Raw genomic sequence first — 24347 nt, forward strand, 5'->3', positions numbered from 1 at the left:
ATGAGGAGGCCCAATGTCCACCGCCACCCTACTACCAAACCTATAATTATTTGCACCTAGGTCCGTTCCCCCCATAATCTTAATCTTAATCTTAAATATATTTACATATGTACATGTCTGTATTTAGGCCTCCTACTTCTTTCCTCTATTTCTTTACACTTTCCTCCTGTCCCAATACCATGTTCAGCCTTCATTCTGGTTTCAGTAGTTCCTCGCGGTTGCCTTGACCTTGGTCACTCCCTACCAGTCCTCCCGTCCCCTCCCTACCATTTGGTTTTGAACCATTTGTTGTTCCCTTGTCCCTAGGTTGGCCAGCCCTCCTCTGTTCCCCTACCTCCCACACTCCCATGTCCCTCCGGGTCCATCGTGGCTGTTTGAGAGTCCAAAAGGGTCATTTGGATAGATTTATCTCAAAGGACACAAGATAATCAGGAGGGCTTATTTGGAAGGTGTTTTTAAAATATACAAACCTGCATTGTTGAGCAAAAGGCCACAAGTGTGTACTAGCTGTCCCCCTGGCACAATAATGGGGGGATAGCAAGGACTGCTTTCTGAGAGGTTTGGGCAAGCCTTACCCTACCTCCCCTAAACCTCTGATCTTGCCCTTTCTCATTTGTGCTTGCTTCTCAAACTCAAAGAAAAAGAGCAGAGTTTGAGTTCCTAAAGAACACCCAAACTGCTGTTTTGACCTGGGGTCACTGTAAGGGGCAAACTTCTTTGGGGGAAAAATTAAAGAGATGGAAACACTGCCTTCCCAAGTATACAGACCTAGAGCAGTGGTTCTCAACCTGTGGGTCGTTACCCCTTTGGGGATTGAACAACCCTTTCACAGGGGTTGCCTGATTCATAACAGTGGCAAAATGACAGTGATGAAGCAGCAACAATAATAATTTGATGGTTGGGGGATCACCACAACATGAGACACTGTATTAAAGGGATTCAGGAGGTTGAGAACCACTGACCTAGATGGAGGATATGTGGAGAAAGAATAGCGTCATATTTTTGCTTAATAAGTGTTTCTATGATTTTTTTGGATGACAATACTCATAGCTAAAACCAAAAGACTAAATACATTTTAACAGAGTAAAATAAAATAACATTTATTTTAATAAAAATCCTAATTCCAAAATACATAAAGAAGGCACCTGGATGGTTTACTGGGTTACACTTTGGGCTACGAACCACAGGGCCAGCAGTTTGATCCAAGCAGCCCTTCTATGGGAGAAAGATGAGGCTTTCTATTCTGCCAATGACATAGAGACTAGGAAACAGGAGCAGTGGCACTCTGTCAGACAGGTATGCTGAGTAGGAGTAGACCTGATGCCAGCAAGTTTGGTTTTAGTTGAGAATGTGTAAAGGGTATTAGAAAGAGGAGAGAGAGAGAGAGAGAGAGAGAGAGAGAGAGAGAGAGAGAGAGAGAAACTGCCTGAGAGACTTAAATACCATCCCTGTTCTAGGCAGCAATTTCCCCAGATGAAGAGGTCACCACTGTTTAACAGTGCGCTGCCGTGTTAATTTAGTATGACAAGATAAAGCAGTAATCTCTGCTCAGGGAGGCTGTAAACCTCCTGCTCAAGTCGATTTCCCTGTATATCACTTTCTGCAATTGCCATGACAAAGCCCCCTGAGTTCTCACATGTAAATCTCTCTGTCCCTGCTTCCTTAGCCCCCCCCCCTTTCTTTTTCTTTCCCTCTCAAGTCCCTCACCCCCCCCCCCACGCCCCCACCAGTTCCTGTCCAGGTAGATCCTATCCAGTCTGCATTCATCTCTGAAAACACAATGCTGTGAACACGACAGGGGACCCGGGCGCACATCCCTCTCACACAACCACTCTGCCAGCCCGGCCCCTCCCCAATTTAAGAGAAGATGTTCAGGGGCTTAGATAATCCATTGATCCCACTTGCATCAGCTTTTATATTTCAATCTGTCATGTCAACTTGTCAAGAGGAGCGATTAAACTGATGTTTCATGATTTGAGATTTACTTTCCTAGCAATGATACTTTTCAAAGCTTGTCTTACTAAGTTCTGCTTAGCGATTATCCTTAAGAAAGCTGATGTATGTTTACTGGCATAAATCTAGTCATAAAACTAGAAAGTGTTTTAGGTAAAGACATTCTGGAGATCATCAGGGTTATGAAGATTAAACTGTGAGCCTAAAGAAAACTTAGATATCTAAAAAATGTCAATGAGGTAGTTCTCTCTGTACAGAAAACAAGAGAACAAAACCCACCAGAAAAAGGAAGGCAGGAAGTGGGGGCCATGTTTCCCTCTTTGTCAAACAAAAATACTCCTTGAATCACTGAAGAGGGCATACGAAGACAGTGAGAGTTTGTATGATTGGAAAACTAAAATGATTGCATGGAACACACTTGTTTTACCCAGGAAAGCAAATACAGAGATATGCTCAATCAAGAATTAATATTTAGGGGAACCTATTGCAATGCTCAATGTATAACACGCCCCATACCCCCGAGAGGCACGAACAACAGAAACATGGGTGAAGGGAGACTGGGACAGTGAAAGATATGAAAATTATAATAATGTATAATTAATCAAGGGTTCATGAAGGCGGCTGAGTTGGGGGAGGGAGGGAAAATCAGAGGAACTGATACCAAGGGTTCCAGCAGAAAGGAAATGTTTTGAAAATGCTGATGGCATCGTAGGTACAAAAGTGCTTGGTACAATGGATGTATGGATTCTTATAAGAGCTGTAAGAGCCCCCAATAAAATGATTTATTTAAAAAAATAAGAATTAATAGTTGGGGACATTGGTTGGGTGTGTCGGTTTTAGACGCAGAATGTCAGATTTCTGACAAGTTGAACTACTCTGTTATAAAAACGCACTTGCATTGTGCTGCTCCCCCATCTCACACTCTTCTTACATCCTCTCACGCTTGTTTGCCTTGCAGGCAAAATAGGAGAGACACCAATGGGCCCCAAAGCAATAGACACTATATTCATAAAGAAAAGATTGAATCTCCAACTGTGCCTTCTAAAATTTCTGAATTCAAGTAGGTATGCTCAAAAGGATTGAAACATTTAGAACATAGTCCATGCACTAATAAAACCATAGCAATACGTATGAGTCTCATTATGCCCAGTCCTAAAGAAAGTCATTCTGAAACCTTTAGGATGTTCATGCTAGAAATTTACTCAATTTAAAAATCTTTTCCTTTCCCAAATATCCTCTATCATGTTGACCTTTCTTGTTTTCCCCTGGTAAACTATTTGGAGAAGTGGGGATACATGACAACAATAGATACAAACACACATGCATACAGGGTCATCTCTCAGAAGGATGTGGAGAGGAGCTGGACTGGAGAGGATTAGGAAGGGGAAGGCAGGGAGTCCACTCTCATGAAGCACTCATTATGTGACAAGCACGGAGCTAGATAATCATCTTCCTTAATCAGCATTGTATCAGCTATGAGTGAAGTTTCATGTTTGCAACATGTAGATAAGGAAAGTTACCCTCTGGGAGTGCTATGTAAGCATAGGATTTAGAGTCATTCTTTCATCCACCCAACTGTTCTTGAAGCACCTGGTGTCTGTCAGTTACCGTGCCAGACTTGAGAGACACAATGGGGAACAGATTTGATGTGCAGCCTCTGGAGGACCTTCCTGTGCAGCCTTCTGCTTTCAACGAGATTCTGCACCCCTTCGAGTGAATTACATCCAAGAATATTGGTAGAGTTCACTGGAAAGACCACCGAGCCACTTAAAAGGAGAGTGAGATATGGGTGATATGAGGATAAAGCAAAGCCACGCTCACTGCCACCGAGTCAATGCTGATTCATAGCGACCTCCGTGTGGGTGCATGAGGCTGTACCTGTTTATGGGAACAGAAAGCCCAGTCTTTCTCCCTCGGAGCTGCTGGGCATTTCGAAGTGCCAACCATCTGGGTCACAGCCCAAGTCGGAAACACTATCCCCATGGGGGGCTTGTAATAAGAGGTGATTTAAAGCAAAGCATAATTATTGGACACCACCATCTTTTGTTCTGTTAATTCACAGTAGATGCTCAGGAAGATAAAATTCATGAACTACACCATCTATGAAATGCTTACTTATTATGTTGTCAGGCACTGTCCCAAACCATTTGTTAGAATCCTCAAAACGCTTCTACAGATTGGGAAGTTCTCTCACTGTCCTCCTTTTCAGCTGAGACTGTAAAAGTACAGAGATGGCACAACATGGAGACAAGATCACACTCTTCTGAAGGTGTGGAACTACAATTGAAACCCAAGTCTTTGAGAATAAACTGGAGCTCTCCCCCACCACATTGTGCATTGCAGTTTTATCAAAATGCTCTCCTGGCTTGGCTTTAGGCTGTTTCACTGATGATGGCCCATGAACAATGTTTATAATAACTGAGAACACAGTGTCATGCTTGCTTGACAGACAGTTTCTCAGGATTGAATGGATGACACCTATTTTTAAATCATAAAATGCCAATTCACAATAAAAGTGTATATTCCCATTTGAGTTCTCATCTCAAAAATATTTCCTTAGATTAAATATATGAGTTGAATAAATCCTTTATTTACCATATATACTCATGTATAAAGCAAAGTTTTCCAACACATTTTTAATGCAGTTTTTGTGGTAAAATTAGGTGCCTTGGCTGATATTCGGGTCAGCTTATACTTGAATATACATGGTAATACACTGTAGCATTTTCTTATGTTCACAATATAAGTGTTTCTTTTTTAACTAATAGTGATCTTACTTAACTGCCTGTGCTTTATATGAATTAACTTTGTAAAATGTATGATTGCCCTCTAATTAGATGTTATTATCATCACCTCCATTTTACAGATTTAAAAAAAGGCCTAGATCTTTTCCATAACTTGACCAGTGTCATAAAGATATCAAACACCAGCCTGTGAAATTTACCCAGAATTCTGTTACTAGGCATCGTGTGCGGAATCCCTATGCTATGCTAACTTTCCTAGAGTCGGAAAACAAATTAATACTGACTGGTAAGTAAAAAGCTTAGCAAGTAATTTTTTGGAATCCCATATATTACCCAGCAGCCGATGTGGAATTTACAATGTACATTTGTAATAGGGAAATCCCTGGGTCCATTTAGAAAGATGAGGCTTTCTGCTCCCTGAATGGTTTGCAGCCGTGGAACCCCCTGGAGCAATGGGACTCTGCACTTACACGGTCCACCAGAGTCAGAACCCTCTCCACAGCAGAGGTTTTAAGAAGATAAAAATTAGGTTTTCCCTGTTCTAAGGAAGAATAAAGTTAAAAAAAAAGGTTTTTTTCTATGTTTTCCTACAGGAAGGTTTTTGAATGTTTGTTCTGATAGATCATTTAAAAATGATTTTAATGTTTTCATGAGTGGAAAGTCATTTAGCATAATTATTAAGTGCCCAGGATTCTGAAGTCATGAATCTAGCTCTACCACTTAGCTGGCTGTTAGGCAAATGGTTTCAACTATCCAAGAGTGTTTCCCTCCCTAAACAGGGGTGTTCACAATTGAATCCACTTAGTGAGATACAGGGTTGCTAATAAATATTGGGTGACTGGTGCCAGGACGCATGGGAATAGTGGTCAGTATTAATTATTAAGTACTTTATTATTAGTAGGCACCTTCTACTGAGCATGAACGTTTGAAATTTCCCATATTTCAGTTGCAACTATCAGATTATAGGTAGGTTCTAAGATATATTCACAAAAGATGTTAAAGGTTGCTTCTTATATTCTACTGAGGACTCTGGGAAATCAGAATCTTAGACACATAAGAAGCATGATCTATAACTCCTCTGTCCCTAGTGGACAAAATATGCCAGCCACTGGCACAATACCTGAAGACAGATACTAGGGCAGTCCAGCAATGCCCCCTTCTCCAGGATGTATGCTATACAGAAGGATCAGCTAGAAGCAGAAGACGCATTTACTAGCCTTAATAACTTATGTTATTGTTATTTTTGTTACTCAGTGATAGAGGATCTGCTTTTTGTTATGGTACACAATTGACAGTTGTACATAAACACAAAGCTACCTATTGATACATTTGGAACTAAACCCTGTCATTTTCATCGTCAACTCCTATTTAAAGGCAATGTGGAGGTGCAGTGGGTTAAGCATCAGACAGCTAACAAGGTTAGTGGTTCACACCCACTAGCAGGGACAAGGGAGAAAGATGAGGCTGTCTGCTCCTTCAAAGATTTCAATGTCAGAAACCCTACAGAGCAGCAGTTCTAACTGTCCTATGGCATTAATATGAGTTGACTTGATGACAGAGCGTTAAACTTTGTAGACCTTTTAAAATTCACTTTTAGAATAGGATGTTCCAGTTTGGGGATAGTGACACGGTTTAACTGCCTTTTTTTTTTTTTTTTCACCCTTTCTCAACACAGGCTGGATTTTTAAGAGCGAAGAAGAGACACTAAAGTCAGCAAGGTCTCCCTATGTAAGAATAGTGTTTACCTTGACACGGCAGAAGCAGCCTCAAATAAACAAGACACACAGCCCAGCGACGTGTGCTCATTTATATTACCGTGTGGTATCAGTGTCCTTGAGCGGGCCGCGGTGCCTTCCTTACCTCAGGACTCATTGAGTCACATAGTTTCTTCCTAAATAGGGTCTGTGGAAGGTGGGAGGAAAGTACTTTACCTTTGTCCAAAGAGATGTGTAACCATATAGACCTATGGCAGGTGTCAATATAAATTAGTTTTCTATTTGCTTTCCATTTCAAATACCTAAGGACTTGCCCATTTTCTCATCTACTAGAACACAAGGTAAATATACCACCTATTCTCTACAAGAAGTAAAAACAACACAAGATGATCAAACACTGATGGTACAGTATATTGAAATGCAGTCAGGAAATAAATATCAATGTAAGCTTTAATTTCAGTAAAAATTATGGGTATATCAGATTTTTTTTTTAAAAAGTAAAGTACTTGAGTTAGTTTGTTGTGCCAACCTGGCTGATAAACACATGTGGGTTAATTGAAGGACGGAGAGATAAATGGCTCAGTGAGCCTCACCTTTCTAGTTCTTGGGTCTCTTGCTTTCTGATGGTCAGACCAGGGTGCAGCTGCCTTAGCCAGTTCCCTGCTTTAGCTGGCAAGGCTCACTTCCTGCAAGACATCCCTCAGGAGAAGCCACATGGACCTACCCCAATGCAGCCCTGGGTGCTGGAGCACCCGTTTGGAGACCCCTGCCAGCGCTGAGATGCTACACAGTCACTGACTCAGCTTTCCTCCTGCAGTCGGCATCATTGCGTCTGTTTTGTGAGATGGAGGAGGGCTTCTTGGATTGGTGTTGGACATATGGGTTAATGGATTAATGTTGGACTTAGGGACTTCGGCAGCACTGGGTTGGGATGTTTTCTTGATGTGCACTTAACCTTTATATAAAACTCTCTCTTATACATGAGTTTCTGTGGATTTGTTTCTCTAAAGTACCCAGACTAATACAGTATTTAAATACACTCTGTTGGGCTGCTAACTGCAAGGCCAGCAGTTCAAATCTTGCAACAGATCCGAGGGAAAAGGATGAGGTTGTCTGTTCGTAACAGGATTTACAGTCTCTGAAACCCTAGGATTCAGTTCTCTGTCCTATTGTGTTGCTATGAGTCATATTCAAATGGGTGGTAGCAGGTCTGGTTGGGTTTCTTTGGGAGGAGTCAGTGTTGTGAGCACTTGGCTTTCAGACTGTCATTTCTTAAGGAATCTTAGCTCTGGAAATGTTTTTTTCTTTTCCTCCTGATGGCTCAGATATTCTATTCTATAGGATTGTTTTTAAGTTATTCCTTGAAATTCTGATACTTGTCTGTTTATACTCATTAAATAAATAAACAAACCCTGGTGGTATAGTCATTAAGTGCATGACTGTTCATAGAAAGGTCATTGGCCTACACCCACCAACCCCTTCAAGGGAGGGAAGTTCTAGCAGTTTGTTTCCATAAAGATTACAGCTTTGAAAAGTCTCTGGGGCCTTACTTCTCCATCCTGTGAGGTGTCTGTGAGTTAGCTTTGACTCCACTATAAAGTGTTTGGTTTGTATTTTTGATATTCTGTTAAAAGTGAAAACGTAAATGTTTACTTGCCAAAATATGTGCTAAAAGAAGAAATTACTATAAAAATTCATTAATTCCTTGCTTTATTTTTATCATTTTTTTGATATAAAAAGTGGAAGTGGTTACACTTCTAAAGAGACTCTGTCATACAAATAATCCTTTCCCCCTGGCACAATGGGTAGTTGTATTTAACTGAAATAACCAGAAGTAAATGTGAAGTTAGCATTATTTGAACTTTCTATAGATCTCATTCTTAATTGAATTAACAGATCTTTAATAGATTTCATCCCAAATCTGAAAATTAGGGGCCAACATGATATCCTATTACTTTGAATTCTTTCATGTGATCATGATTTGAAAGTGCAACTTATGAAAAAATGAAAATGTACTGCTGTTTTCACACAAACTAAGTTAGTATAGTGATATCAATAACAAAATTATTTCCAATTTTATAACTGATATCTATTGTCCATTGCTTATTTTTGCCAATATGTATAATATCTCAAATTTAGAAATTTGATGGAAAAAAACAATAGTATTAAAGAAATCATCAAAAACAGATTGAAAAGAGTGACATATGTTGTTAAAAAAATTTTAAGGAAGCTAGTAACAGACAAACAAAGGAACTAGATATCTGTTAAAGCAATTATTCCTAGACTGTTGGATTCACCAATAAGTACAAAAATAATAATAGTTTGAGACTGACATAGGGTTCCAACTCTTCGTTTTCCACAGGTAAAGGAATTAAAAACAAAAATGACCATTTTCTACCAATATTTTTTCACAAAAAGAAAGCAAAAGAGCACAGTCTCAAACAGAAGGGCTAGACAGCTTTGTGAAGGCCTCCCTACACTTTCCCTCCTTAATGAAAAGTCTATCTGAAAACCAATTGATTTTTATTAATCACATGCAGTTAAAAAAAACCACAAAAAACACTTAAGCTGATGGTAAGAGGTCTGGCAAACTCCCAAGAGGCAATCTATGTAAATAAGAAGGAAGTACATAACAGAGCACAATGGTGCTGATTCTCCTGCTCTGTCTCCTTCCTGATAATGGCTCCATTGAGATCCACAAGAGGGACCATTAAGAATGTGTTCTGATAGATGAAAACTGAAAGAACAAGGGAGAAGAGACGAAATAGGGGAAATAATCGGAAGAAGAAATGGAGGAAGCATAGAAAACAGCCTAGCTCTCTAAACACAGGGTGAGGGTTGGTTCCCCAACTTTATTTTTAACTTCCTAAAACAAATGATCCTGTTATGCAAGTCTGGAAGTAACTACCTTTCCATCCCACAGAATCAGGAACACCATTCAAATAAGACTCCAACGTTGCTCCTTGGTGCCCTTGTTACTTCCAGTATTTCGTCATGCTTCCACTACACTCAAGGTGATCACCCAGATAAAGGAAGCATTTAAACCTCAATAAGCAAAGCAACTGTGTGTGTCCCTTATTGATGTGAGATGCATGTATCTTGTACCAACTTCACATTTTATGTGCAGGGCTTCACTGTGCCCTTGGTGCTCACTCTGTGCGTCCTTCCTTCATCTCCCCCCTCGCTCTCAGTGATTTCTGTGGGGAAAAACAGTTACAGCCAGAACAAACATCTATTTAAGTATAAGGATCTTACACTAATGAAAAGCAATGCAGTGTATGGACGTGTCTGTGTGTCTGTGTCTGTATTTTGAGGCTTTTACTTTTTAATATGTAGCAATTCTTCTACAGGAAACCTATATCACCTGTGCATTCTTTTTTTTTTAATTCCTACAAAGGATAGATCTTTCAATTGTGACTCGCCTTAATATATACTACTATCGCGGGGTTGTAATATTGTATGTTATACTTTTGCAGGCGAAAGATTAGGCTTTCTACTCCCATACAAGGCTCACAGCCACGCAGACTCACAGGGGTAGGACTGCCCTGTCCTATGGGGTCATTATGAGTCACAATCGACTCAATGGCAGTGAGAAGGCCATTTTTTTGTGCTTCCTGTATTTACCCGTCAAACACAGGAAGTCACTTGAGGAAAGAAACTAGTTCTTACTCATTTCTATACCTCTGCACATAAGTATTCATCTACTATATATTTGACATGCATCCTACTGCAACATCCTTACGAAGTCAAAACCATTAAATCTCATTAGGCCAGATGTTTAAGCAAACATATTCCCCTCATTACCACAACATTAGGTCTGTTCACTCATTTCTGCATAGCACTGTACAGGGATGCTAATAGCAGGTCCTCATTAAGTGTCCTGTACTATGTCACAACTCCCACGTAGTCCTTTGTGTTCATGTAAGTGTGTACACATTAATTTCTCAAGGCCTATTAACTTTAAACTCAACAATAGTACTTTAAATCTTGTCAACGTTATATGAATCAAGGTTTTCTCTACTCGCTATTAGACCCCTTCTTGCCCTGGAATGAATGTGATTGTATAGCAACGGGACAAAATGAGCTATTGCACAACTTATCCAGTGGCTTTGATGGACCCTAACTGATTGTTTTTCATGTGTGTCCCCATTCCTGTTAGCCTTGGGGGTAATTTTCTGAAACAATACAAGTACTATACAGATTGAAACACTTACGTTCAAGCATAAGCCTGGAATTATATCTATGTAAACAGCTTCATGTGGCATTTTGTGACAACATTTGCAGAGTGATGTTTGTAACAATATAATTTCATTGTATGATAAACATAAATTTACCATAAAAAAACAAATACAAACTTGTCACTATTTTCACCTTGTCTCGATTGAATTGGCCTTGTTCAGATAAGCAAGCTATCTCTTACAGAAACAGCAGTTTATAGATAAACTATGTGAAATCAGGGGTGTGTGTGTGGAATTATTCTGCCTACCATCATCATTTCATACAGCCACACTGAACATATGGCTTCCAAGCTCACTTCATCTGAATCTTTCTGCATCTATTCTCCATGCTATTAAACTGAGCACACTCCACATCGTTCAAAAGTAATTACACTTTTGTCTAGAGTATAGGAGACTGCTCTACCTAAACAATGAAATTCTCATTATTAGAACTGGCACAATAACTGCACTGGTGTTAACGACAGTGTGCATTATACCATCACAATAACTTATGCTAAGTTTGATGCACAAAGGTACACCAGAAATTCAAAAGCTTATGAAACCACCACATAAAAATAGGCATCTTTACCATACTATAATTAAGGACTTACTTGGTTACTTATTTTTAAATAATACATGCATTTTTCTCTTTTCTTTCTTATATTTTCTGAACGATGCTTCCCATACCACATTATACTAGTCAAAAATCAAAAGCACGTAACTAACAGGCTCTTAGGTTTTAAGCAAAATTTATACAAAGGATATTTCAAGACACAGCTATAATACAGCAATTAAAATTATTTTGGGTAAATAAAGAATTCCAGGAGCTAACAGAGTGCCTAGGCAAGTAAAAGCTCCCCTGTCACATGCACTGAAATTTAAATGCTTATAAAACGAATTCTTTCAGCATTCAAGGTTGTATTTCATAGGTCGGAATGCTATTATAATGTTATGCTTGGCATCTTAGCTCTATGTCCAACATCTAGGAAGATCAACATATAAAGACACCTTTTTTCTTCTTTTGATGAACTTCAGGGAGGAACTGACTTACAATTAATGTTGCTTTATGGTACCTAAAGTTCCTGACATGCTTAAGCATATTAATATTAAAATATATCAGACATGAGTCTCTATATAACGCGATAGTGTTCTTGAATGATTCAAGAAAAATATCAGTATAAAGAATAAATAAGGGGGGGAGCGGGGAGGGAGGGGAAAAATGAGGACCTAATGTCGGGGGTTTAAATGGAGAGAAAATGTTTTGAGAAACGATGTACAAATGCGCTTTACACAATTGATGTGTGTATGGATTGGGATAACAGTTGTATGAGTCCCTAATAAAATGTTAAAAAAGAAAAAAGGAAAAAAAAGAATAAATAAGATATTGAAAGATATTATAACATCCTATTTCCAAATTCCATCTTTAAGTGCCAAAATACATACACATTATTTTTATTTCATTATAAAGTTGTTAGCTCAAAAGTGAGCAACTGGTTCTTTTTAAATAAAAAAGACATTATACACACACACACACACATATACATATATAAATGTAAAATATTTGGATGCAACCAGTGAGCAGAGACAAAAAGCTTACACACACACGTAAAATATTTGGTTGTAGCCAGTGAACAGAGACAAAAAGCTGTCACTCAACACAAGGAAAAATTAAGGAGTCAAAAGTGAGTTGTTTGGCTTTTCATTAAAAAAGGAAAACAAAAGGGAAACTGATTATTCAGTAACCACGGGTGGTTCGGACTTTCATTTCACATCACATTTGACACTGAAACAACAATCTAACCAACAGAAGTCGATGCATCCAGACAGAAATGATCGCCAGGACGGCCAGCGTAGGACCCCCTCACTGCTCCTGATGGTGCCAATTTGTTTCTCTCTAGACTTATTCGGTTCACTTCTGGTGCCCAAGTCTACTCATGTCTACTGACATGAAGACATTATCTGCAGAGTCCTCTGCATCATCAAATAAATGCATCTATATTAGGACTATCATTAAAAGTGAGCCAGCGAGTCTAGTGATTCTTCCTTGTCTCTGAAACTCTCCAGAAACATGCGAGATGAACAAAGAGGGTAGGAACAGCCCATCCTTAAGAAGAATAAAGCTTCAGACTGCTTTTCCGCTTATGTCAGGATCAGGCTTTCACACCTGCCATACTTGCTTTTTACTTTTCAAAGATTATTTGAAAATCGAATTTTGCTGCGAGTTGTTTGTCAGGGTTTGGAGAGCTTCAGGGAAGGAAGCAACGGGACCAGTCTCTTGGAGGGACGTGTAACCATCTAGGTCCCAAGCTCACACTATTTAGAAATACGACTGTACTTTATACAGATGTAATCTTCTCAGGACAGTTTATCCACAGTGAATTCTGAACAGTGAGTAAAATCTTTCAGAAATAGATGGACTGGTAGCATTAATACCAGTTATAGATGTTTGGGACTTACTCTAAGTTGGGCACATAGTTTATTTTCCAAGATACTGTGACAATCACCCACCATAACCTCAGAAAGGAAGAAGTATCTCTTTATCTGGACATGAACACTTGTAGACCCACAACCAGAATAAGCTAAACACCTCCCTGCCATCTAGTCGATTGATGGCGACCCCATAGAACACACCAGAACTGCCCATCTGGGTTTCCGTGGGTATACATCTTTATATACATAGGAGCAGAAAGCCTTATCTCTCTCTCAATATTAGCAGGCAATGTCGAACCCACTATGCCACCCGAGCTTCCATCATCTGAATGTTGTTGTTGTTATTGTTATTGCTGTTGGGCACTGTTTCATCAGTTTAGACTCGTAGCGAGCCTATGCACTGCAGAAGGAAACATGGTTTGGTCCTGAGTCATCCTCATGATGGCTCTTGTGTGTGAGTCCATGGGTGCAGCCATCATGCCAATATACCTTGTCAAGGACCTTCCTCTTTTTCCACTGCCCCTGGACTTGACCAACCACAACGTCCTTTCTCCGCTAATTGGTCTCTCTTAAAAGCATGTCCAAACAAGTAGCCCTAGTGCCTCAAAATCTTTACAAGGCAAGAGTCATGAAGTATGCCCAGGTAACATCGCCCAACTTCCATTTTATACTGACACCCTTTCTCTATATTGCAATGCCAGAATTACACTGATCACCCCATTTTACTCTGTGATCTATGAGGCAATATAGTATATTGAACGCCCAACACCCTCCTACTTTATTTGAGAATGGATAGCAGATATCCATAAGATATAAATAAGCAATGGAATCTATCTTTCCTTTTTATTAAGTTGTCATGTATGATATAAAGACAATCAAACAGGTTTTTTGCTTTTAAAGAGAACACATAGGGATACAATGGAGAATGTTTACCTGATGGAATAAAAGTATGAATGATGTGAACATGACAATGGCCTAGAATCCAAAACTGGAGGAAGTATTTATGTTGAACAATAAAAAAATACATATATTCAATCATTTGAGTAAATGAATCAAATATCTTAATCAGCTTAATAGCTAAATATGACTAGTCTCAGATACTGTGTGTTTTCTGGCTAGAGTATATTAGTAGATTCTATTTTGGTTCCCACACCATGAAAATCAACATAGTTGGCATGAATGAGTCTCTTTAACTGCTTTGTCCAATATATATTTATGTTTATATTTACTAACTCAGACATATCCAGCCATTTGATTAATAATCATAAATTGTCTAGATTTTAGTGGGAACCAGAAGTTTTAATAAGCATAGATCTGTGCCTTAAATGAGAAATACAATAAGTAGGAGAGCAAACATTGAAATTCACAAAACAATGTACGCCATCATCATTGTACAGATAAGCAGGTATCATGGGGTGGGGAGCGGAGAATGACGTAGCACTCATCATTCCACGGAAGCCCGTGACAGCCTTTGTGCTGAGGCCATTTTGAACCTAACCTTGTGGGGGAAGCATGATTTCCCCCAAAATGTAAAATACGAAAATAGAGTTTACCAGGTGACAGAAAACAGTTGGGCTGAATACAAAGGTTATCTGGTATATTAATAACTATCTATTAAAAGTTTTCCGTAACTGTAGCATCAGCTCTACCACAGAACATGGCAGGCGAGGAGATGAAGGCCACCTTCCTCTCTCAGGGTTCAGTACGTGTCTACTTAAAATGTTATGTCAAGATAAGGCATTTGGGATGAAGCCCTACAGACAATAATGATGCACATACGTTTTGAAAGAAAGGTAAACAAACAATCCAATTAATTTCTCAAGAAAACAATTCTAGTGGAAGTTGCAAGAAAGATCATAAAGAGAAGGGTGCAAATTTGCACTGGGGATGCTGCTGGGCAAGCTTTGAGCTGCTCCCTGCGAGATTGGCAGTAGATATCCACCAGCTGCTCCAAAGGGGAAGAAGGAAGCTAGCGGGCCCCTGGAAAATGTACGGCCTCTGAATCCTGTAATTGTGGGATTTTTAACAGTCTATTCAAGCGATTCCAAGCAACTAAACTCATGAAACATTTGAGGCAGAAACAAATTTAGAAACCAATTAGACATGTAGTCCCAAGAAATATCAATGCTAATACACTAAAACTACCCTCTCTCAAAAGAAATTCACTGCTATTGAATTGATTCCAATTCATAAAGACCCTATTATAGTTTTCAAGACTATAAATCATTACGGGCAGACAGAGCCTCATATTTCTCCTGAAGGGTACCTGGTAGGTTTGAATTGTCAACTTTCCAGTTACAAGGCCAACATCTAACTCACTGTACCCCCGGGGCTCATTCAAACTAAAGTGAGGAGGGAAAATTAAGAAATTATCAACCATTTATGGGGGAGAGGGCAGGTGAGAGGGAAAATGAGGAGCAGATATCAAGGGCTGAGATAGAAAGAAAATGTTTAAAAAATGATGCTGACAACATATGTTCAAATGTGCTGGACACAATGGATGGATGGTGATGAGCTATAAGAGCCCCCAAAACAATGATTAAAAAAAAGAAAGAAAGAAAATAAAGTGATGCTATCAACTCTACGACATATGCTTCCAATAAAATATCACAGAAAATGAGAAAAAATAAAATAAAAATAAAGTAAATCATTTTTATCTAAAAGGTCTTAACCTCACGAATACCAGGTCATTACTTTTTGATTTACAGACCAAATTGAGAGTCTGACAAAAACCACAATCTTTGTAAGATGTGCTCCTACCTACAGAACTTTCCTTTTGTTTTCAGGAGATCCATAAACTTCTAAGTTAAGAACTTCTATTCTAAAGCGAGTTCCTTCATGAAAGAAATCATATATTTCTTAAATCTGTTTTTACAGTGCTCGCCAAGACCTTGTTACAGGGCAGGGATTTCATAGGTTTTTATCTAGTTGAACTGAGTGTTCCACTAAAACATGAATGTTTTTATTTTCATTAACTGCCTACATCCCAACCTCCCCATCCTGTCAACTTTAGTGTGAAATTTAATATACTTTCCTAACATTTCTTCTTGGATAAGAAGAATATTGAAAGTCCCACAGACTGCCGAAAAACCAAACTAACCTGTCTTTGAGGAAATACAGCAAGAATGCCTCTTAGAGGCAAGGATGGCCAGACTTGGCCTCAAAGACTTTGGACCTATTGTCAGGAGTAACCGGTGCTGGGCAAGGACGTTATGCTCGGTAAGATGGACGGGCAGTGAACAAGAGGAGGCCCTCAATGACACGGAGTGACACAGTAGCTGCAACAATGGGCTCAGACAGAAGACGGATTGTGAGGCCGGGGCAGCACCATTAAGGGCTTCATTGTGTTGTGCAGGAGCTGCTAAGAAGTGCAACAGACTGGACAGTACTTAACATAAACAACAACATCTTCTGTCGATGTAACATAATCTCTCTTCATTCACTCTTCCAATGTTGTACGTTCATGCTGACTACACTAGTCGCAGAAAAATAAAGCAAGATGCATTCTCAATTGGGTACTCTTTGAGACGAGAAAATGGTCAGAATATTGAGCAGGAAAAGATATGAACAGTGGTGTATTGTTAAATAGAGGGGCTAACTTCCTTAGCCTATTGAAGAGAGCACTCCCTATTGTTCCCTTTTCTTTTCATGTTTATTGAGATGGGGCTGATAAGCTACATTATTGACACTGAGCAAACAGGACAGCATAATGGAGGGAAAGAGGGGAATGATATGCAGTAGTATTTAACCTGCCAAATCATAGGTAAACCAAATATTAAATGTGTCTGTGCTCTTAGGGAGAAGCAGCACCTCATATGGTTTCTGGACACAGTGGTTTCTGAACACAAGACACTGGTGCCAACTTCTGGGTAAACCTTGGTTCCCCCATTTAATAGCTGTGATCTGAAGGAAGTAACTTAACTTTTCTATACCTCAGTTTCTCATCACCAAAATAGGATTCATAATAACACATCACTTAATGATTATAAAGTTAAATGAGCTTAATAATGTAAACTACTATATATATGTGTGTGTATGTATGTATATATATATATATTCATATATTCTCATATGGGTGTTTGTATATATATATATATATATATACACACACACAAACACCCATATATATACACACATGCATATATTCTCATATATTCAGTGATGCATGCAGGTTAGCCAAACCATTATTCTCAGAAAAACACTTGGTCCAGAGTAAAAAACCCAAAGTCATTTTTATATATAAGGCTACAATGTTTCTTTGGAGTATCTGAATCAAACGTGAAAGAATTAGATCTATTCTACACATATTAGGCAGGTACCTTCTTCACCAGGCTGATTTCACTGTATATACAGTAGTGATCTAACATGAACAAGTGGAGATAGTTCAGTACTAAGCACATTTATGATATATAAAATCTCCCTAAGAACTCAAAAAAAAAAAAGATTTAACAGAACTATAGCCATTTTTCAAGGTTTGAGAATGTGTGATAGAGCACATTTTTGTTGGTGAAAACCAGCTTCAAATGAATAGCCCTGGTATCCGTAAGGGAGTAAAAGCAGTAAGTGCGGTCACAGAAATGTGGCATCCAGCCCAGGGCAACCATGCCCCAAAGTGAAGGTGGCTTTATTGACAGGCCATGATGGCTTGATGGCCCTAAGTTCCCAAGGAAGGCTGGAAATCGGTGTGTGTGTGTGTGTGTGTGTGTGTGTGTGCCATTTCAACTTCGGGGAGATGCTCTGCTATCTTTCTTCTCATTTGGGAAGCCACAGCTCACTCATCATCTGCAGTGATCTAAATTTCAGGGTGAGGGGCCACAACAATTTTCCCGAGTTGGACATCAGAACAATTTTATTAATATTCTTATAAAATTTCTACCTGCATTACGGTAGAGATGTCTCTGTGGGATCCAAGACTAACTCTTTATGGAAGCATAAGGCCTCCTCTTTCTCCCTGCTGGTTTCAAATAACTGACCTTGTGGGTAGCAGCCCAGTGAGTAACCAGGGCCCCCTTCCAGGACAGGGAACACCAGGAAATGTATGATGTTTCAAAATATCAGGGTGAATGGGATTGAGTTAGCGATTAGTACTCTTTCATCTGAAAACCAGAGGTTCAAAGAAAGACATTTTCTGCAAAATTCCAAGGACTGTATGGAAGACACCAATCAAACCAGGGCAGAGAAACAGGTAGACAAATGTCAATTTGTCATGGAAGAAATATCCAAGCTATGTTATTTTCATTGTATCTGGAAAAAACTTTTTATGAGAAATTGAACAATGTCTAACTTTCACGCTGACAAATTTCAAATGGGTTATTTTAACATCATCCTTTTATTTCCTATAGCTTTCTCCTCAACTCATATTGCAATGTGTATCAAAAACAGAATTAAAAAAAAATGGGGAGAGGGCAGTAAAAAAAGGAAATACTATATCCTATTGGTATCAATTTATTTATAAATCATTCTAAGATGCTAGAGGTGAATTTGGTGTTTGACTCCTCAGTTGATAATGACTATAAAGCAAAGGACTGACGCCAAATTACCAGAAGTCAAAAGAGTGAGTGTAGGCACAATAGAGCATGAGAAACCTACCATTGTATTGTGCTGAGAAGTGGGAGTCCTATGGCCACAAGACTCTTGCGTCAGCAGAGAAACTGGCTGAAATTCCTCAGAGTGAGGCTTGTTGGGAAAACTCACATGCAAGGGAAGGTGAAAGGCTGGGAGCCCGTCACTCTCCTCTCCTTCCACTTTCTGTCTGCTTGTCACCATGGCTACCTCTCCATCTGCTTCCCCATACGGAGAGGCTGGCCGCTTGGAAGACATCCTGGAAGGAACAAAAGAGGAGAAAATAATGAAACCTCCACATAAATCCTTAATGCCGTCATTGTGTGGTGAGGGGCCATTGTAACAGAAATGCCTTTTTGTGCTGGCAGAGAGCAGGAAACCATCCAAATACCACCGCAAAGCACACACAATCAGAAACAATGGCCAAGCAGGTAGCAACAGAACAGTGCTTGCTTGTTGTGAGAATAATACACTCGCATAGCACTCTCTTGTATTCTGGCTTTTTCAACAAGAGGATTCACCTAAGAACACTGCATAATGAAAGCCCCTTCCATTTTAAAGGAAAGAAAAGTACCCATCTAGATTTACACTTTGATAGACTTTATTGAAGATGGAACGTCTTTGAATACAAATCCTGTTGGCACTTGAAAGAAAGGGGGGGGGGGAACCTAAGATTTTCTTCGTGAAAAATAAACAAAATAAATAAATGATTGCTATAACAAATTTCCTTTCTTATTAAAAGGAAGGTCTGTGTCAAATGTAAAATATGAGTTACACAAGCCTCAGAGCAATGGAAAAAATGGATATTCACTTAAAACTTATTAAAAAAAATTAATAAATGTTGCAATCACTAGTAATCTTGAAAAATATAAGAATGCACTTTCCCTTCCCTGCAAGATCACCTAATTTGGGCATTCAATTCTACATCAAAGTTGCAAGACGGTAACAATGGTGAGAAAGTAAAAATATTTCAATTCCATTTCTAAACTATTAAAAGACTATTTACATTGATTCTCAGAACATATTAATTCCTCCCTAGAATTCTTAAATAAAGAGAAGAAAAAAAAAACAAACAGGGAAGTTTTGTTTTGAGGAACTCAGGTCTACATGACAATGGGCTTGGATAATTGAACAAGAATTTAAGCTTTGTAAAAAACTTGGTTCTGAATCAGAATAAAGTCAGAAGCTAAACCTATGTGGCAAATATTTTTAATTAAATAAAAAATAATTGTCCTGTCATGTAAAGGTTTACATAGAAAAAGGAATGTTAAAACATTTCATTAAAGCCATCTCATTATATTCACTTGATCTGATCTTGCAAACACTGTACATTTTCACTAAATAAACAAAGGGCATTTGCAGAGACTTTCATTCTTATTCTGGACCAGAGGGCTGGGAGACAGAACATTATTTCTACTCCCTTGATATATTTATGACTAATTTCTTAATTGAACATTTATTTTTTAAACACATGTCTCTCCTCAGTGTTGCATTTATTATACATACATTTTCTTAGTTAGAAAATTCAAAAGAAAAAAAATATTCTAATTCTGTCAAGAGAATCTTATTAACAACAACAAAAAGCACAGTGGGGGAAATCAGAGCTGTGTTATCAGACAGATATGTACTCAAATACTGGTCCTGCCACTTATTTGCTGTGCATCATCATTGCTACATCTCAATTTCTTTTAAAACAAAATCGAATATCTACCCTTCAAGACTTTTTGTGGAACAATTGTGTACCATTTGACAGGTAAGAGGTACAATAACTATCACAATAGATGCTCAATAAATCACAGCTGGTGTTTGTTTGACAAATTTTAGACTATAGCGCAACCTACTCACCCCTCCAAAATAAATAAAACACCAAAGTGAGGAAGGAAAATCACCATGAAATACAAAGTCTCCCACTGGCCAGTGATATTTGACAATAAACCGATTAGTGGTATTAAAGACTGTATAAAGAGAAATGTTAATGGGAAGAAGTGTTGGTCAGCTAAAGAAGAGAAATATTGGTGGCAACCATGTCAGCATGTCTAAAGAAGACGTAGATGTTGCCATCACCTGTCAAGGATCTTTGAGTATTTTTTTATGCCAGTCTACTTCTTGCCTGAGAGAGAGAGAAAGGGACTGTAGCTAACAGAATACTGTTCGTCTCAGTGGTAACGCTGTACCTCTCACTGACTTGGTGCATCACACTACATGCAATCACCCTAACGCGGGAGACATTTGACTCTCACTGTTTAGATTCAATGTTCTCCAAACACATTCCGGGTTCACATTCAGAAATGGGTTGACAGTACAGACCTGTAATACCAAATATGTTTATATGGTGATTTATCAGAGTAAACCAATGAAGGGACATTTTATTATGTCTTGGATTCACATATAACTTGTTTAGAAGCAGATCTTGTAATTATCATATAAGCCTGATATTTTTGTGGCCTTCGTAGGCATTTCCATGCCTCTAGGAATTGATAAATTGGTACTTTGCAGTCTCACTTAGCTTCAAGGGTTGTCTGTCCATGTCTGGAAACTCCAGACAACTAACAAGTGTCATATTTTGGCCCAAAGTATAAAGCTAGATTAGCTAATTTAAGGTCATTGTATGAATCTCAGAAACATGGCTTTTCTATCCATTTCTCCTTAATTGTTATGTAGTATCAGCATAACAGTTAAGGGCGGTTAATTGCAATGTCTCCATTGGAGGAGAGCAGGCAATCTGCTAGGAAACCCTGTACATGGGGTGACTAACAACGACATGAAACAAATGAGGTAGAGCCTAAAAGTAGACTTGACGTAGGCAGAAACTGCTACTATTCTCATAACTAATGGATATCTCCATCTCAAAGTTATCTTTAACCATAACTAGTTAGCATGCTTTATGTATAACTTTCTATGGAATAGAAACTCCACAGACACATCATAACTAACTTCTAAAATAGGACATATGAAGAAGTCCTGGTGACAAAAGGCAACTAATAGCCTCAAATTACAGAAGATGATTCTCATTACAATATATGGTTCTTGTAAAGTTGTGGAAAACCACTTGTTCACAAATACTAAACATTCTTCCTACATGACATAAGTCTAAGTTTCTGTGTGCCTCTGGCCATGATATTTTTTGTCAACTAATCAATAAATCACCTTGTTTTGTGTTTCGGCTGAGATTCACCTGATGTAATGTGTGCTGTTGATTCATTAACAAACACACTGTCCATAGCAACGTAACGCCTTCCTGAATGAAGTACACAAGTATCACAGGCTTCTGCTGGAACTGCTAGGTGCCCTCCGGTCATAGCGACCCTAGGTACCACGGAGGAAACACTGCTAGGTCCTGCACCATCTTCACGACTTTTCTGAAGGTTGAGCCCTTTGTTGTAGACACTGTGTCAATCTATTTCAGAGGGCCTTCCTTTTCTTCCACTGCCTCTCCATGTTACCAAGCATGATGGATAGCGTTCTCCAGGGACGGGTCCCACGATAATGTGTTTAAAGTCAATGAGACCAACTCTCACCATCCTTGCCCCTATGCAGCATTATGGTTGTATTCCCTGCCAAGACTGATCTCTTCATTCTTCTGGCAGTCTGTGGTACTTCCAATATTCTTTGCCAACAACATAGTTCAAATCCATCGATTTTTCTTTCACAAGCACATGAGGCGACTGAAAGTATCATACCTTGGGTTATGCACATCTCAGTCCTCAAAGTAACTTCCTTGCTTTTCAACACTGTACAGAGGTCTTGTGCAGCAGACAGACCTAATACAATTTATTTATTGACTGCTACTTCCATAAGCAAGAGAAATCCCTGACAACTTCAATCTTTACTCAGTTTATCATGATGTTTGAGGATTTTTGTTTACTTGGCTTTCAATTGTAATCCACACTGAAGGTGGCAACCACGGCCACCTCACTTTTAGCAACATGTTTGTATCATTTGCATGCTGCAAGTTGTGAAATAAGCCTTTCTCTGATCCGGATGACAAGTTTTTCTTCATATAATTCAGCTTCTCTGATTATTTGCTTAGCACACAGATTGACTAAGAATAGTGAAAAGATACAACCCTGACACACATCTTTCTTGATTTTGCACCATGCAGTATTCTCTTGTTCTGTTTGCACGACTGTTTCTGCATCTATGTACAGGTTCCACATGAGCGCAATTAAGTGTTCTGGAATTCCTATTGTTTTCAAAGATATCCACAGTTTATTATGATCCACACAGTTGCACAGTCAATAATACCCTTTGATCTTTTCTATTTTCTTGTCTTTTAATGACCTTTTGCTTTCTTCATGATAGATGTTTTTGATGTCTTCCGACAGTTCATCAGGTATTCTGTCTCTAGGTTTACTGCATCACACTTGTTCTTGAGATATTCTCAAAATTCAGTTAAGAGAGGTCCTATTTTGGCTCTCCTGGACTTGTTTTAATTTTCTTCAGCTTCAACCTGGGCTATTCCACAGTCAGCTCCTGGCCTGGTTTTAGCTGCTGATATGGACCTTCTCTATCAACTCTTCCCACAAATGTGGTCAATTAAATTTCTGTGTTTACCATATAGAAAAGTCCATGTGCATAGTTATCTTTTGGATTGTTGAAAAAAAAGTATTTATGATGAAGAATTCAATGTTCTTTCAGAATTCTATCATGTGCTCTCCAGCTTCATTTCTATCACCAAGACTATATTTTCCACCTGCTGTTCCTTACTCTTTGTTTCCAGCTTTTGCATTATTATCACCAATAATTATCGATGCATCTTGATATCCTGTTTGATCAATTTTAGACTGAAGATGTTGGTAGAGTTCTTCAGTTGCTTCATCACTAGACTTATGGGTTGGTGCATACATTTGAATCATAGTTGTATTGACTGAATTTCCTTGTATGTGGGTAGCCATTATCTTACCACAGACAGCAGTGCAATTCAAGTTACTGTCTCTCTCTTCCACTACAAATTCCAAGAGGGAAGACATTATTTTTGTTCACAGTTCCTTGTCCAGGCATAACAAATAATTTTAAAGATAATAGTCTAAGTAAACATATGAAAAATTAGTATTTAAACATTAAAATTATAAACCCTCTGACTATCCCTTAGCTATGGAAAACTTTAAGAGTTAATCTTATAAATATGCTTGGGAAATGTCACAGTGTCAATGCAAAATGGGAGGCATAGCTCAGTGATAACTGTACCCTTTCTCTTTCATAAGTTTTATATAAAGGAGTTTGTACACCTGGTTTAATTGGGTTTTCAAAGTACTTATGAAGGAATCTTACAGTATTGTTGAAAATGTGTAAATGAATGAATATCAAAAAGTAACTAACTTAACAATGACAACAACAAACAAAATCTACATAGTTACTCATTGATAGATGAATAACAATTAGTGATTTTAACTTAAGCAATGCTATCTAGGTATCACATGTTCTTCGGCGCCATCATTGTAGATAATGAAGCCATGTACAAAGTCAGTTTGTCATACTGTGGTGGCTTGTGTGTTGCTGTGATGCTGGAAGTTATGCCACTGGTATTTCAAATACCAGGCAGGTCATGCAAAGGGAATATACACTGTTCAATTCTGAGGAATTAGCCACTGAAAACTCTATGGAGAGCACTGGAACATGGTCAATTACCAAAAACCTAATAAACAGAACAGCGCCCATCGTGTGATCAGTAGGAAAAGAACTCTTTTTAGATATCCCATCTAACAATTGTACGACCTCACATTGGG

The 24347-nt window shown here is 38.6% G+C and overlaps 1 protein-coding gene across 1 annotated transcript in view; it reads right to left on the bottom strand.

Annotated features, from left to right (window-relative positions):
- Positions 1-24347, bottom strand: part of LOC123521501 (transcription factor SOX-5-like) — a 212216-nt gene that overhangs the window by 134923 nt on the left and 52946 nt on the right. Inside the window, exon 2 of the mRNA XM_045288406.1 lies at positions 18649-18880. Within this exon, the coding sequence (XP_045144341.1) occupies positions 18649-18880 (232 nt within the window). The remainder of the gene's footprint in view (positions 1-18648; positions 18881-24347) is intronic.

Source organism: Echinops telfairi, unplaced genomic scaffold, assembly GCF_000313985.2.
Source record: "Echinops telfairi isolate 266 unplaced genomic scaffold, ASM31398v2 ScPeMD7_21;HRSCAF=78, whole genome shotgun sequence".
Taxonomy (NCBI): Eukaryota; Metazoa; Chordata; class Mammalia; order Afrosoricida; family Tenrecidae; genus Echinops; species Echinops telfairi.